This window comes from Malaclemys terrapin, chromosome 16 (genome assembly GCF_027887155.1).
Source record: "Malaclemys terrapin pileata isolate rMalTer1 chromosome 16, rMalTer1.hap1, whole genome shotgun sequence".
NCBI lineage: Eukaryota > Metazoa > Chordata > Testudines > Emydidae > Malaclemys > Malaclemys terrapin.
Genome location: NC_071520.1, coordinates 27,346,938 through 27,363,548, shown reverse-complemented (window position 1 = coordinate 27,363,548; position 16,611 = coordinate 27,346,938). Strand labels below are relative to the sequence as shown.

The following is a 16,611-nucleotide window of genomic DNA, read 5'->3' as shown; positions in this document are numbered from 1 at the left end:
ACACTGAATTTCATCTGCCATTTTGTTGCCCAGTCACCCAGTTTTGAGAGATCCTTTTGTAGCTTTTCGCAGTCTGCCTGGGACTTAACTATCTTGAGTAGTTTTGTATCATCTGAAAATTTTGCCACTTCACTGTTTACCCCTTTTTCCAGATCATTTATAAATATGTTAAGTAGGACTGGGCCCAGTACAGACCTTTGAGGGATACCACTATTTACTTCTCTCCAGTCTGAAAACTGACCATGTATTCCGTCTTTTTGTTTTCCACCTTTTAACCAGTTACCAATCCATGAGAGAACCTTCCCTCTTATCCCACGACTGCATATTTTGCTTAAGAGCCTTTGGTGAGGGACCCTGTCAAAGGCTTTCTGAAAATTTAAGTACACTATATCCACTGGATCCCCTTGTCCACATGCTTGTTGACCCCCTCGAATAATTCTAATAGATTGGTGAAGCATGATTTCCCTTTTACAAAAAACATGTTGACTATTCCCCAACAAATTATGTTCATCTACGTGTCTAACAATTTTGTTCTTTACTATAGTTTCAACCAGATTGCCCGGTATGCTTACCTTACAGTATGCTTACCTTGTGTAATAAGGCCAGGACAGCAGTGACAATCACTGAAGTGGACTTTTGTTTCATAGCAATAAGAAAGCTTTTGGCATCAACTAGCATTTTGCCATCATGTAACTATTGGGGGGGGGGGGGGGGAAATAAATAAAAAAAAAAAGCAGACAGGAAAGTAACTGTTAAGGGTTAAAAAAAAAAATCACTTTTTCAAATTACTACTTTTTTTTGGTCACTTAAGAGACATTGACTAACACGGCTACCACTCTGAAACCTGTCATCTTGCAAGTAAATTGTTATATTTTCAGAGTGAATTCAATGCTTGAGAAACATTTCAGACTGAGAGCACTGGACACAGAAGTCCTCTGTTTATCCAGAAGAAGGATGTAGTTTGGATAGTGTAACCTGCACTGTTCCCCTCACCATCCTATGGCAATATCCCTCAACCCTGATGGAAAAGAGAAGCCACCTCAGAAGAGGGAAGATAGTGGCAGGGTATATTTGTTATCAACACCCATTCAACCCCTGGTCTCCCTAAAGAGTCTCTCAAGAGTCCCAGTTAGGATAGTGGTTTTGCAATGTGAAACCACTGTCCACTACAAGGGGAGACCACCAGCTTGTTTCACACAGGCAACTAAACAGATAATCAGATGTTGATGTGATACACATCCTCTCACTAGAAGTTCATCTCAATACCTATTCCTCAGCCATATTTGGTAAATTTACTTTCAGTGAAATTCAGCATAGGTTTTGTCCATACCTTCTCACCCAGGCACATATCCATGTTGTTTGATACACAGTGCTGAAGACAGGATCCAAACAGACAGACTGTTAGGTGCAAGGCTAACTCACACTGACTGCATTCCATTAGATTCTGGAGCAGTGCACAGATGGGCGTTTTGACTGGCAACAGGAGGTTCTGTCCTATGGAATGTTTCCCCAGAAAGAAAATGATTAGCGTATATATTAAGGAAATTTGAATGCCAAGTCTAATTAAGTTCTTGAAATTTACATTGAAGGCTGATTTCTCTCTCTCTCTACATTAAGGTATTCTTTGTTAAAAAATAATGATAATGGTGCAGATGATATTGGTAGGTCAATTTTAGCCTCCTTTACAAACTTGATGTTCAGAAGTTAATGCCTTAATAAAAAAATCCTCTTTAGTTTAACAATCAGATGTTGTTTGTCAGCTGTGGACTCTTGCAGAGACAATCAGTCTTTTCTGAGCAGTTCTCTTCTCTTCTCTATGAAATGACCTACAGGGTATTACTACTACTAATTAGCTGGTCATCTGTATCCCGAAGTGCTTGGAAGGTTAGTAACATTTTCTCCATTTTACAGATGAGGAAACTCAGGCGCATAAAAGTAAAAATTATCTGCCCAAGGCATGCAGGTGAGTGGCAGATACAGGTCTCTTGACTTCCAATCAAGTGCCCTATCCACTGGACCATGTTGCCTCCTTAGTATAGTATTAGACGATTGCTTTTCTGTTTCAAGACCTCTTGTGTGGGTTATCATAGAGTTGTATTATGTCAATCTTCTTGTTCAATCAGTATGTAAAGGTCCATTTTTGGACAGTTATGTTCATTTTAGATATATACAAATGGGCCTGTCCAAAAGTGCTAGACACATACATTAGAGCCTCAGAGTTACAAACACCTAGGGAATGGAAGTTCTTCTGAAATGTTAAAAGTTAAGAACAAAATGTTATAGTTCTTTCAAAAGTTTACAACTGAATATTGAATTAATACAGCTTTGAAACTTTACTATGCAGAAGAAAAATGTGGCTCCCCCCCCCCCCTTTTTTTTTTTTTAAGTAGTTTACATTTAACACAGTACTGAACTGTATTTGCTTTTGTGTGTGTGTGCACGTCCCTCTGCTGCTGCCTGATTGTGTACTTCCGGTTCCAAATGAGGTGTGTGGCTGACTGGTCAGTTGGTAACTCTGGTGTTCGTAACTCTGAGGTTCAACTATACAAATAAAACCCTTCCATCTTCAACCCACTCATCCACATTCAACCCATCCCTGGGGAAGTATATAGCTTTGTAACATGCCCTGTAAGATAACTGAGGGAGGCAGGGGTACGATTCATATTCAAGAATGAGAGATGAAGGATCATCTTGTGGTTAAAGTACTGGATTGGAACTCAGGATAGGTTGGGTTCAATTCACAGTTCTGTTACAAATTTCCTACATGGTAAACAAGTTGCTTAGGCTGTCTGTATTGCAGTTTCCCATCTTCTACTTGTATGTTACTCCTCTTTCTCACCTTTTGCCTGTCTTGTCCATTTAGAATGTAAACTCTTCAGAGCAGGCAGGTGTGTTTGTACAGGGCCTGCAACAAGGCCCTGAGGCACTATTGTAATGCATAATAATAATAATAATTAATAATGGACCTTCCACTAAGAACACCCTGTCCCCAGATAAAAACCTATCTAAAGATAGGCAGCTCAAGCACCTAAGTTGATCAGCTGCTGGAATAAGACATGAAGCGATGGGTTCTCTAAGATGCAGAGGATTGTCTACTATGCGGAGCTCTATAGGTCAAAACTAACACCAAGCAATAAAACAGAAGGAAGGGCAATCTCTAGAGCACAGGTACAATATAGTCCCTGCAGGCAGTACCGGTAACTAAATTAAAAATTGTGTTGTGCACTGTTTTTAAGTGGTCCAGCTTTAGTTTATAACAGAGGGTTTTGGCGATGTATGGGCGTAAAAATTCCATATTAGTGGGAAGTCTTAACCAATTATTTAGCATTAAATAGGTATATTCTTGCTTTTGTGGGACTATATTAAACCCTTAGTAACATTTTAGAGTATTTTACTCTTGTGCTGTTAATAGGTCTTCACAGTACCTTTAATAAATGGACAGTTTGCCAAGCTTACAGAGTCCAAAGGATACATCTTTTTATCTGCAAATAAGACAAATATTTGTGAGCAGTGCACTAAGATCTTAGCAAAGTTATAAACATTGGAAATTACTATTAAAATATTATACTTTGAAACCAATACAAAAATAAAGCTAGATAATAAAGCTAGATAAATAATTATGTTATGTTATAATTAAATTAGTGCCCTGTTCTGACTGAGAGAGTTAGGATCTTTTCTGTGATTTTCTTGTGTATAACTGGATGTTACTTCATAACAGGGGAACCATTTTCTCATCTCTGCCTGAAGAAATATAAACAGATAGTTTCCATTAACCCTGCAGGAGCTATTTGTAAATTCCTTTGCCCGGATGGGACTATAGATCTCAAACATTTTCCTATGTGAGGGAAAAAACAAAAACAAAAACCACCACAGCCAAACACAATTTCCTTCATACTCGGAAAGTTTGATTTTTAGCATACTAGTCAATTAGCATATCATTTATAAATAGATCTGACCCTATCCAAGAATGCTTATAGATAAAAAATGAAATATTTGGAATACAATGAAATATTTATACAATGAAATATTAAGAAAATGAAAGTGTATATTTACCATTCTACACAAGAAATAGTTTTAGAATATTCAGTGTTTCTGATGCATAACTGAAAATACAAGTCTCTTGACAAAACCTAATACAATACAAATGTCTATTCATAATTGCTGAAGTTATCAAAAAACTATGTGATGGGGAAGCTTGGGGAATGATATCGGTTTCAAAAAAATTGCGTACTGAATTATTTAAATTCCTACCTAAAAACAGTTTAATATGAAATGGGATAAAGACTGTACACTAACTCATAACATTAAGGAAAAAAGGTTACCAGCAATAGGCACAAGGGAAGAAATAGTTTCATATGCAACTGGGAGCGCCATCTGTGGATCAAGAACTATCCCATCTTCACTAAAGAAATCATCATAAGTCCATTCTTCATAAGGATCCTTATCAGCTCCAAAAGATGCTGCCTAAATTAGCACATTGCAAAAAATATGAACAGAAAATAAAATGCTTGTGAAGTTCCATAAAGGGATCAGCTAAAAAGTATGTATAATTGTAAAACTAATAAATTGCATGACATTACAGATCAAGTTTCCAAATTCAGGAAGAAAAGATGCTCATGTTTGAAAATGTATCCTCAAGATACTTGTTTTTGCTGGGCACTGGGAATGAAAGACATTCTTCTTATGTGGGCATAAAGCCCACTAATGTTGAAAGGGAGAAATTTTTTAATTTGGCTTTTAAAAACAGTGCATTAAAGTGTATTCATTTATTGTTAGCATTCCAGAGAACATCTGCATTTCCTAATATTAGTTTTCACAAGAACTAAATGGAACTGAAAATTAACCATTTAAGATTGGACTCAAATCCCAAATCAGGGGCTAATCAAAACCTCATTAAAGTCAGTGCAAAGATTCCCATTGACTTCAGTGAGTTTTGCACCAGGCCACAAGTGCCTTTATTTGTTCCACCTGTTTGGTCTATGCTAGTTAGACTGTAAGATCCTTACATTTTTCGCAGCCTAAACTGCTGTTGGCTATCAACAAACAACAAAAAACAGTAACAAAGGGATAGGTCAAACTCTTGAATGGTACTTTAAAGTTGTTAACTGAAGGGAGTGTCTCCAAATTCTACATGTATTTATCAAAAAACCCACCACCCACACACCCATATAGATATCATTGTACAACCTCACCACTTTTTTGTAAAAGATTTTTCAGAATCAGTGTTCTATGATTTCAAGCCGTCTTGGCAACGGAAATTAATAGACATTACGAGTATTAATAATGGTACACCAACAGATGTTTTGGGAACACAAGATACATAATATAAGATTCAATAGCTTTTGTTCTGAGATATAGGAGACATGAGGCAGATGAGTTGATATCATCATTTTGGTCTGGATGGCAGTAGCTAATTAGCACCTATCATTAGGTATTCCTCGGCAAGTTGACAAAGATGCACAAACAGTGAATATTTAATAAACCACCGTAAAAGAAAAAATTAAAGCATCAAATTGTTCAAATTTGAAGATGTTACCTTTGCTATAAATCCATAGTTTTCTATTTGGCATTGCCCGTAAATTTCCTTAGCAGCCAATGTATATTTACATAGCTCCAGAGAATCTAATAACAGATCTGTGAGAAATTAAAGTTATTGTCATTCTTTTATGTAAGTCATATATTCTCTATTATAAAGAAAATCACCATTTGGTGTCACCCATTTTTACAAAGGTATGCATGCATAGAAATTCACTTTTTGTTTTCATATTTCATAGAAAAGTGATTTGTCTGAAAATCTACTTTCCAACATGAACACAAATAACAAACTATGATACTGGATTACCTGGACTGCATATTGTAGCTGCTTGGCATGCCATCTCATTTATCACTGCTGGAAAGTTCAGTTCTTTAGGTGTGATCATTGGAACATCAGCTCCCAACATATGACAAAGCTTTTGACAAGCTAAAAACAGCAACTTCCCTGTTTGTTCATTACAGTGATGTTCATATAAATCTCTTAATGAAAAGGAAGGGAAAAAAAAAAGGGACATTTATGCTAGATTTTTATTTAAGATAAAAATCAACTTGTCTTTCTTTTGAGGAATATATATTAATCCAACAACATTTAAGTAAATTAGCTCACCAATAGGTGATGCTGCTGGGCCTGAAAACTGAATAAACTGATAGGCAAGAAAAAGGACAACTAGTGCCTACCTTGTATACAACTATTGTCTGTTGTGAAATTAGTTATAAATTATTTTAGTTTAACTTCCATTTTGTGCCACTTTCAGGAAGAGAACTGAAAAGTAACTGAGGGCCCTAACTAAATAAGTACGCTGAACAAAGAGTTCCAGCTACCGAAGGCAGGACAGCTTAGGGTTTGGATGGTTTTCATGTATTCCTGGGACTCAAGAAGCTCAGCTATATATAGTGGCTGGCTAATATTGTCGACTTGAATGATTCTTCATCCAGTACAACAGTATTCAATTGCTAGAATTAAAATACACACACTCGCTCAGCTGTGTTACTGAGATCCTTCACTTAGGCTATCTTCGCCAGAAATGCTGCAGCTGCCCTGCTGCAGGGCTTGTGTAGATACTCTCTACAGCGAGGAAAGGAGTTCTCCTGTTGCTGTAGTTAATTCACTTCCCAGAGAGGTGGTAGCTAGGTTGATGGAAGAATTCTTCTGTTGACCTAGCATTGTCTATGCTGGGGGTTAGGTCAACTTAACTATGTTGGTACTTCGCTTAACTTTTTAGTGTAGACCTAGCCTTAGTAAAGAGGATGGCATTAATAACCAAGTTATGGAAAAACACACTGGGAGACACCAAACAATCCAAGGTGAACCTACTCTTGCAGCCTTCTATGCAACACAGTATATTGCTTAAGTGGATCGGCTGTGTGGCTCCTCTTCCCTCTAGTCAATCTTGCCTTTGCATTACAGCTACCAGCTATTGCAGAGTACCAGAAATAGTTTACTGCCTACTTCTTACTTTAATACTAACCAGTCCTAAACTCTTCTGGAATTTTACCTGCATATCTTTAGTGCCTCTTCAATTTTTCCAGCATCTAATGACCTCAGTGCCAGCTTTGCCCCCAACTCTTGCTCTGTTGTTTGCAGAAGCAAAGCTAGTTTGTAAAGTCTTGATTCAGTGGAACGGTTCTTTGTTTTACTATCATCTTTGGAATTTGTTGCTTGCACTTTTCTAGATTTTGCCATCGATCGGATACTTTCATAGGCTTTTATGTGCTCTTCAAGGAGCTGAGACATCAACAAAGGATTCCCATAATCCTTGACTGAAATAAAGATATCAAAATTCTCCTGCAACAAAAAGTCAAATAGAACAGAACCTTCTTATTCATGTGACTTACTTTAGAAATTTGTTTTGTTTAAGTTTTTACACTGGTTCCCTCATTCACAGATGAATTTGATCACAAAATAGAGTTTACTAGTGCACATTGTTTTCACTAGAAAACCCATTGTAGATTAAAGAATATAGCTAATTAGTATGAAACCAAAACAAAATAAAAGAGATTGCATCAAAAAGTGTTTTAACTATGTAATACTTCCTAATAGATCAAATATACTGCAGTCTACTATGCAAAAGGTAATCAATTCTTGGTAATATGCAACATTACCACACTATTAGAACATCTTTGCTGAGAAGTGGGTGGAATTATTAGGATTTTTGGCAAGATTATCAGATTTTTGGATCAGTGAAGTGAGAACTGGCAAGATGATATTGTTTCTTGATAGTTTAAATATATTACTAGTGTTGCCTGATTTAGGAGGTTAATATTCTTAATTTGGACAGTCTGGGTTATAGGCTCGCCAATTAATCTAATCAGAAGATAATAAAGTTCTTGTCCCAGAATCAAGCTACACAGAGTATGCAAAAGATCCTCAGGGGTATGACAGGATGCTCACACTGGGACCAATATTTCTTTTTATTGGGATAAACGGAATTATAATTAAATAGTAATTAAATGGTAAAATAATTAGAGTTACAAATGCAGTACTATTATTCTAAAGATACATATGATATACTATAAAGCTTTTGATTAATATACTTGCACCCTTTCTTCATGACCTGGTGATAAGAGTCAAAGGACCAGCCTTGCCTCAGGTTTCTCATTTTTTGAGTGGGAGATACAAAGCTTAGAAGAAGCTAAAGAGCAAAAGCTATTGAAGCTAACTTAGAATTTGACTTAACTAACTGATTGACTTAAAACTTAAAATTAAAACTAACAGACTAATAAGCTAAGAACGAAGAAGCTTGGAGCTTAGAAAAAACTTAGTAAACAAGCTCTGAAGCTCAGAAAAACAAAAAACTTAGAAGAAGCAGCAGCTTAGACGCTTAAATGCCTCCTTGGCATGGTGGATCACCCCTCTTATAGGGCATGGGTGCTTGAGCCCTTCTTCCATGTCCAAACTTAGTTTTCTTACCCACCGAAATGTTGGGGTACACTTATTTTATAGGCAGGTATGTTTGTACGTATTAATAACATATACATACATATTAATAACATAGAATTATTTTTACATTTGTTATTTTTGTTTTTCCGGTTATTTTGGTTCTTTCCTTGTGGTGTACCTGTTTTGTGTACCTTGTGGTGTAGCTGTGATTTACAGAGGACATGAACTTCGGAAAGCCCCCTATGCCAACCTGCATATCTATTTAAGTTAAAGGTTACAGCCATATATGAACCTTATGCTTAACTTATTACTATTTACCTAGTCCCAAACCTATGTATGCTAACTTTGCCTTAGCTCAACATGCAGGATATGGCCTGTAGGTCCCTTGTGTTACAGCCAAACTACTTTAATATAAACCTATTATAATAAAACAATTAAACCCATGAAAATATAAAAGCATCCCAGCTCTGCAAATGACTCACTGCATGGCTTTGGGCAAGTCAGTGCTAACAAGGCAGTGACTAGCTTGGAGCATGCCACAAAAGTAACGGTGAACATCAACACGGCAATGCGCATTATGGAGGTGTGATTTCTAAAGCACATTAATGCGTTGTGCATGAATAGGTCCATGTAGACCCTGCGACCCTTCTGGTGCACAATAAAAGTTCCCTGATGTTCTTTAATGTAGGACCATTTAAAATTGTACCATTAATGTGCTCTGTCCATTAGATCACACTTCCTGTCTAGTAAGAATCACACCCCTAGCATGCGTCTTGCTGCACTGTGTAGCTATGCCCTAACTCAAGATTAAGTGGTATGATTTTTTTTCAGCCACCAACAACATATGGCCTGGGAACTTTATACCAGGATGGACTGATTTAAATCAGCAAACAGGAAGCCTTGATTTAAATCCATTTTAATTTTGTTTTCTTGTGCTTTTTAGTTATTTTCCCAAAGAAAGGTTCATTCTCATTGATTTGCAACTAAATATAGTTTTTACACTACGTTTCACACTTTGCTTTTTGCTAACCAGGAGGATACACTATATCTATACATATTTATTTAAGCAGTTATAAAGCACAACATACATTTATTCAAATTCTTAATTTTTACATTTTTTATTATGTTAGAAATGGGAGTCACATTTCTTATTTACTATACGTTAATTTTTTATTACACAACTTCGGTCAAGCTGCATTTAGATGGAAACTGGAATTAAATTTAAAAACAAGTGTTCTCTTTGCACCTGCTAGCTAAACTGCAACGAAAAGTAATTAAGGCAAAATCATTTCTGCACAACAGAAACTGGAAGTATTCACATTTGAAAAAAATGTAAATACCAACATCATTGTAAAGACTGAAAATAATAATAGTTACTGAATATAGTACATGACATTTGTGACGTTTAATAAAATTTGAGCGGATATTTTCCCCCTGATTCTGTATATAATGAAATAAGCAGACCCCTTTAACTCATAAAAATTTGAGAAGGGCTCACTGATGCAGCACATTAGTTTTATTTATTTAAATTATACTAAGTTTAGGCCTTAACATAAATTGTCATAATTTCAAATTAAAAATAAACCTGTTTAAATATATTTTCCTCTTTTTTTTTAACCTTTAATGTAAATAAAAATCAGGGTTAATTTATTCATTTTTTTAAAAATATATATATTTATTTTTATCCACTCTGCTTTATATTCCCTAAAATGCTAGCATGGAAATAATGTTTTAAATGACAAAATCTGTTGATCAATCTTCGTCATCCATAGCCATTTGAACATTTTTAATTTATTTGTAAGCTACTATTACACACACAGAACATAGTAAAATAGTAGCTAAAATTACATTTTAATAGGATTCATTTTTAAAAATGCATCATTTAATAACATTACTCAGGGTAATTTCAAACCTATTTTAATTTCCTGTAACTATAAAATACTTACCTGCAAGCTAGCAAGTGTTTCAAACATTTTTAAGTTTGCTTTACATTCATCTTCCTTCAGAGGATTTTCTGTAAAATAGGAAAAATAGTTACTTACTGAGCTACTTACTGGGACAATACATAAAGGGGTAAGTTACAACTTACCTTTCTGAATGCTAAGCAGGAATTTAAGAACCTCCACAAGTGTCTTTGTTATACACATTTGTGTTTTGTGCTGAAAAAAAAATAACAAAAAAAAAATTAATATTTCATTTGACCTTTGGTGGGTAAATAGTCTTAGGTACACAGCTCAGATTATCGATGTGCAGCTTGGGAAAGAATATAGGTAAGTAAATGGGTTTGTTGAGATGGAAGAGGGAGGCAATCTTGGGTATGAATTTAGGGTGTGGGCCGTAGCGCTGCTCTGTGCCTGAGGTTTGTTCGGTTCCCTCGGAGCCAAGCTATGAGGCTTAGTTTTTCTCCTATGAGAGCTAGACCGCACCGGGTTTTTTGCTCCTTGGGACGTCTTGGTACCGGACGGCCCTGGTGCCTCGCGTTCCGGCGCTCTTGGTACCGGGGCAGTTTTTGCGGGCGGACATCGCCTTTTAGGAGGTGAATCACGGTGTGGAGAAGCATGAGACCACTTTTTTGTGGCTTTTTTAGGACCAGGGTCCTTAGCAGCCATTTTTGAAGAGGACCCCATAACTGAGGCAGCTGCAGGTAAGGACTGGCAAGGAGGTGTCCTGGACTTGGGGTCGGAGGCAGGTCAGAAGGATCTCTCCATCATTAAAAGTTTTAGTTGGAGTCCCCTAGCCTTTCTTGTCCTCACTGCGAGTTTCTTGCAGTGGGGACACTTTTGGTAAATGCGCGTCTCCCCCAGGCAACAGACACACTGTGCATGGCCATCTGCCACTGGTATTGAAAGTCTGCATGTCAGACAGCGTTTGAAACCTGGAGAGCCAGGCCAATGCCTCTTCGGCGACTGCGCACCTGAGGTGGGAAATTTTTTTTCCTTTTTTCTAAATGGTAAAACAGAACAAAAATGAAAGGAGAAATCAATAATGAGGGAAATAACTAAGGAAGGGGAAGAAATTAGAGGAATATGAGAGCTGTTAAGGGCGCTGCTATCGTTCCGACCAAAACCAAAGGTGGTAGAGAAGGAACTGGGTAACGGTTGGTTGCCCGTGCGGAATAACCACTCAGAGCAGCGTGAGACAGCTGCCGCGCATGCGTGGCCAACCAGAGCACTGCTATCACAAGTCTCCAACTAGAAGCGCAGGGCGCCAAGACACCTAAAGTGGAGCACCCACAAGGACACTCCTCAAAGAAGAACTTTATGTAATTTTGGCACATGTCAATGCTATAGCATTTACAAACTTTTTTTTAGATCTTAGACCACATTTATTTTAAAATTATTTGAGCTATATTTGTTTGTTAAATCCTGAATTTACAATGGGGTAAAATTAGTTGTAATGCATTAGGATTTACATTTGTAATTTAATTAATACTCATGGGAGTCAAATATGCAAGTCTCTGTACCAAGATGAAAATGTGCCTCAAAAATACAGGGAACATTTCTGACACAGTGATTTTACCTTACATGATTTGCTTTTCTACAAATGGATGAATGGATACAGAAAGCAAGAGATATGCACCTTTATATCTCTGAAAGGTACATTAGCTTTTACCAGTTTTCCATTAATCACCCCCTTTTTTTACGCATGTTGAAAGCAGCATTTAGAATGATCAATGTACATGTATTTTATGAAGTGAAATTAGTTAGTACCTCTTCAGAATTATCTGCTTCTTTCTGCAATACCAATCTTGCCCATATAGACAATCTCTCTGCAACTTTCTCAGCTTCAGCAATAGGCAGAGATTTTAATAAATTTAGAGATTCCTCTCCCTGAAAACAAAGTTATAAGGCAGAAGTCAAAAATAGTTTGACAACAGTGAGTATTTGTTGTTGAAAGAACTTTAATTTTCTTGTCAGTTATCTTATCATTATCTCTTTACTGTCTGACATTATAATGGCGCCCCACCAGATGAGAGACTTTTTAAGTTCAATTTACAACTTGGGGAGCCTATTAACTCTCCCCTTTTATAGAGCACACAGTTTGCCATAACATACAAACTCTCTAATATCCCAAAATAGTTTTTAGCATGTGTAGATCCTTTGATTCAGAGATCTGAGGGCAGCTAAACTACAAGTTTATTTGTTGATAATTACAATAGGTAAAGAAAAAAGCTATTTCTTTAAGAGTTCTTGCAAAACAATTGATTAGATAGCATTTGTAAGCAGGACTATGCAAGTATGACTACTTTTATTACCACATGCTGGTAAGAGAGTGGAATAGCAGAAGTTGGTTAGTGTTGAAAAAAATGACTCTCAGATTTTTAGGGTGGGAAATTGTACTTTGGAGGGGGCCTGTCTAGTTCCTTTCCTCAGTTAGAGGAGCCTACCAAACTGCAGGTCCATTACAGGGAGGAATATCCTAGACCCAGATCCTGATATGCAAGAATAATCATAGATGAGGCTACCTTTATGTCACAGAATCCATCCATGACATCCAGAGACCTCCCTGACATTCTTTGGTCAGCCCCAGGGGCTGTGGGACTCGGGCTGGCAGCCAGCGGGGCCCTGGCAGGGTTCTAGTGACAGCAGTGACAGGCGGCCCCCTGAAAGGTTCCAGGATGCATCCGAAGAAGTGGGCTGTAGTCCACGAAAGCTTATGCTCTAATAAATTTGTTAGTCTCTAAGGTGCCACAAGTACTCCTGTTCTTCTTTTTGCGGATACAGACTAACACGGCTGTTACTCTGAAACTAGTGATAGGTGACAGACTCCTGAGGGGGCCCTCCTCAGGGTTCCAGCGACTGGTGACAGCCTTGTGCAGAGGGGGGAAAGGAACACCTCCGGCGAGTGGCTGGGGGTGTCCTGTTTTCTCTTTGGGAAATATGGTCACCCTGCAGCTTCCAGCTGCCGTGGGCAGAAGGGGAACCTCACAACTCCCAGTCACCATGGTGGCGGGGGAAACCATGGAGCTGCAGCAGCAAAAGTCACACAGACAGGTCACGGCTTCCATGAATTTTTGTTTATTGCCCATGACCTGTCTGTGACTTTTACTAAAAATAACCATAACAAAATCGTAGCCTTAAATCATAGATAAAGGTGACCAGCAATTCAATGACTAAACAGATTCCTCTCATAATACAGCGGTGCTAAATCATTTAATTCCCCGTTTACGCATGCTGAAGGTTCAGCACATTCCTGAGTCCCACTAACATCAGTAGGACTTAAGAATGTGCCTTGGTGAACTGTGACCTCAATTGTCCAGTCAGAAAGCTCTGCAGAAGAGGAAAACACCTGCTAGTCATAGGGATGCAGAAGGAGGGTGTTTGTGCCAGTAAAGAGTTGCTCAATAGCCCTTCCCACAAAAAATGGTTTGTGACATACTCCAACTCTTAGGCCCTCTTTACAACATGGAAACTCACATGTTTTGGCACCCTGTGTCAAATATGGCAATGCTGCCAAGCCAGAAATGGACTCTTTTCTTGCTGGCTTGGAGAAAGTCAACCACACTCAACAGCAACTGCAGAAAAGCTTATTAGAAGATTTCTAGCATATTTTATTTTAGCATCCACTGTTTTCATTCTTTTTGGCAGTGAATGAAGGAGGATTTACCATGTTTTTCACTTTATATCAAAATAGGGTAGTTTCTGTATTGTACACATACTTTCAGTGCCTATGCATTAGTTCATGGAAAACCATGATAAATTTAACTTATATAATATATATATATATATATAGGCTTGATTTTCAATACTATAATATTGGCTACAACCAGTGTTGTTAGTATGATTGCACGAATTGCATACACAGATGTTTGTCAAACTGCAGTAACTGTGCAGTTCTGAAAAATAGGCCCCAAGTATTTTTTAATGTAGATATCAAATGACTACAAAAACTTTCATACCCTATCTCGATCAATCAGGTCCACCATCCTCAAAATATAGACTTCCACACTTGGCAACATATATGCTGCTACAATTTTCAAAGCATCTTCCAAAGAAGTAGGGGTATCTTGTTTGAGAACGTATTTCACTAGTCTCTGAAACAAGAAAACAGACATGGATACTAAATCTTGCTGGAAACGTTAGAAGCAGAACTTAGAGCCTTTCCTCCCTGCCTGAGCTTTTCCACAATGCTGGAGCCTTTCATTACAGCAGGGAAAAGCTCTGGCAGCAGGGAGGCAGCAGTACACTATGCTGCTAAAAATAGCAATGTAAATGTGGGAAGCACTCCTTGGGCATGTAAAGAGCCATGCAGGATACATACCGTAAAGATCTAGTGCATCTGGATTTTACTTGCTTAAGCAGTGCCTCACCAACTACACTGCTATTTATACCTGTGTTAGCTGGGCTGTGATGCTGAGCCAGCAAGGGTTAAAACAACCAGAAGGCTGCATGACCCAAAAATAACCTTTAAGGACATATTAGAAGAGTACTGAAATGGTAAACAGGGCCATTCCTTGTAGATAGTTAGCAAAGCCATGTTAAATAGACCAGTGCTTCTCAAAGTCGGGCCGCCGCTTGCTCAGGGAAAGCCCCTGGCGGTCCGGGCCGGTATGTTTACCTGTCGCGTCCACAGGTTCGGCCGATCGCGGCTCCCACTGGCTGTGGTTTGTCATCCCAGGCCAATGCGGGCTGTGGGAAGGGCAGCCAGTACATCCCTTGGCCCCTGCAACTTCCCGCAGCCCCCATTGGCCTGGGACGGCGAACCACGGCCAGTGGGAGCCGCGATCGGCCGAACCTGCGGACGTGGCAGGTAAACAAACCAGCCCGGACCGCCAGGGGCTTTCTCTGAACAAGTGGCGGACCAGCTTTGAGAAGCACTGAAATAGACTACAGTCCTTGAAATGTAGGCCTGAATTGTTAGAGAATTAAGAATAGATACTAATTGTATTTGTCTGTGTTTACCTATATGTTGTTATAAGTTTAACAATGTGATCTAATTAGCCTGTAGATGCTAAACTTCTGTTCCTGTCAATAATGTTTCATGACTATATTCTATTGATTCAGCAATCAAAAGGGGATATTAATATTTAGATGGAACGTGTGGTGTAATAATATTATTGTCTTCATTTGTCTTTGAAATTTGTAGTAGACTACCTGCGAACTGCCTGATGGTTAATTGCCTTATGCTAATAAATGCAACTAGTTTCCGGTGTAAACCTAGGAAATAGGGATTAGCTTCAAAGCAACTACATACATTACCTATTCTTCAGTCAAGGAAGCCCTGCTGTGACCACAGCTTGATTCCACTGTAAAGGAAGTCATACCTGATCCTGTTTTATCTCAGATCTGCTTAAACTTTGTCAGAGAAAGTCTAGGTCACAAGACTGAGGTCTCCAGGTCTACTCTGGATTATCCCTGCAATTTCTCATGGAAGAATTTCAACAAACTCTGCACATGGATAGCCTATTGGACTATAATCTTTTAAATTGATTCTAGAAGAATTTTTACAAATCAGCAACCTCACCATCTCTGCTATGAAACTGACCTAAGAACTGTATTCATATCTGCATATATAAAGATCTTTAACCATAGCAACGCTTTTTATTAATAAATCTTAGATTTAGTTAAAGGATTGTCTGTAAGCATGTACTTGGGTAAGATCTGAAATATTCACTGACTTGGTGGGTAATGTATCTGATCTCTTGGGATTGGCAGAACTTCATATATAGTGAATAAGGTTTTCAGTAACCCTCACTATATTAGACTTGACTGTCTGGAGGGGAGCCAAAGGCTGGAATGCTTAAAGGGAACTGTATTTTGGCTTCTTGATAACCAGTAAGGCTTTACAGAAGCTATTTAGTTACTGGCTTGGTGAAATTTAATTACAGATAGGGCCCTATCAAATTAACGGTCCATTTTGGTCAATTTCACGGTCATAGGATTTTAAAAATCATAAATTTCATGATTTCAGTTATTTAAATCTGAATTGTCACAGTGTTGTAAATGTAGGGGTCCTGACCCAAAAAGGAGGGGTGTGTGTGTGTGTGTGTGTGTGTGGGTGTTAAGGTTATCAGGGGGAGGGGGGTTGTGGTACTGCTACCCTTACTTCTGCACTGCTGCTGGCGGCAGCATTGCCTTCAGAGCTGGGCAGCTGGAGAGTGGTGAACGATGGCTGGGATCCCAGCTCTGAAAGCAGAGCCACTGTCAGCAGCAGCACAGAAGTAAGGATGGCATGGTATGGTATTGCCACCCTTA

At 38.3% G+C, this 16,611-nt stretch overlaps 1 protein-coding gene across 3 annotated transcripts in view; it reads right to left on the bottom strand.

The window, feature by feature from the left end:
* The window catches only part of KNTC1 (kinetochore associated 1), a 72,718-nt gene that overhangs the window by 24,847 nt on the left and 31,260 nt on the right, over positions 1–16,611 (bottom strand). For all 3 annotated transcript variants that reach the window (XR_008442498.1, XM_054006197.1, XM_054006198.1), the window contains exons 30-40: positions 14,316–14,450; positions 12,127–12,246; positions 10,506–10,575; positions 10,363–10,430; positions 7,032–7,321; positions 5,843–6,015; positions 5,537–5,634; positions 4,323–4,464; positions 3,426–3,482; positions 1,331–1,494; positions 589–693 (exon numbers count right to left, since the gene is read on the bottom strand). Coding sequence is in view for 2 of the 3 variants with exons in the window: in XM_054006197.1 (XP_053862172.1) it covers positions 589–693; positions 1,331–1,494; positions 3,426–3,482; positions 4,323–4,464; positions 5,537–5,634; positions 5,843–6,015; positions 7,032–7,321; positions 10,363–10,430; positions 10,506–10,575; positions 12,127–12,246; positions 14,316–14,450 (1,422 nt within the window). In the remaining variant the exon portion in view is untranslated. The remainder of the gene's footprint in view (positions 1–588; positions 694–1,330; positions 1,495–3,425; positions 3,483–4,322; positions 4,465–5,536; positions 5,635–5,842; positions 6,016–7,031; positions 7,322–10,362; positions 10,431–10,505; positions 10,576–12,126; positions 12,247–14,315; positions 14,451–16,611) is intronic.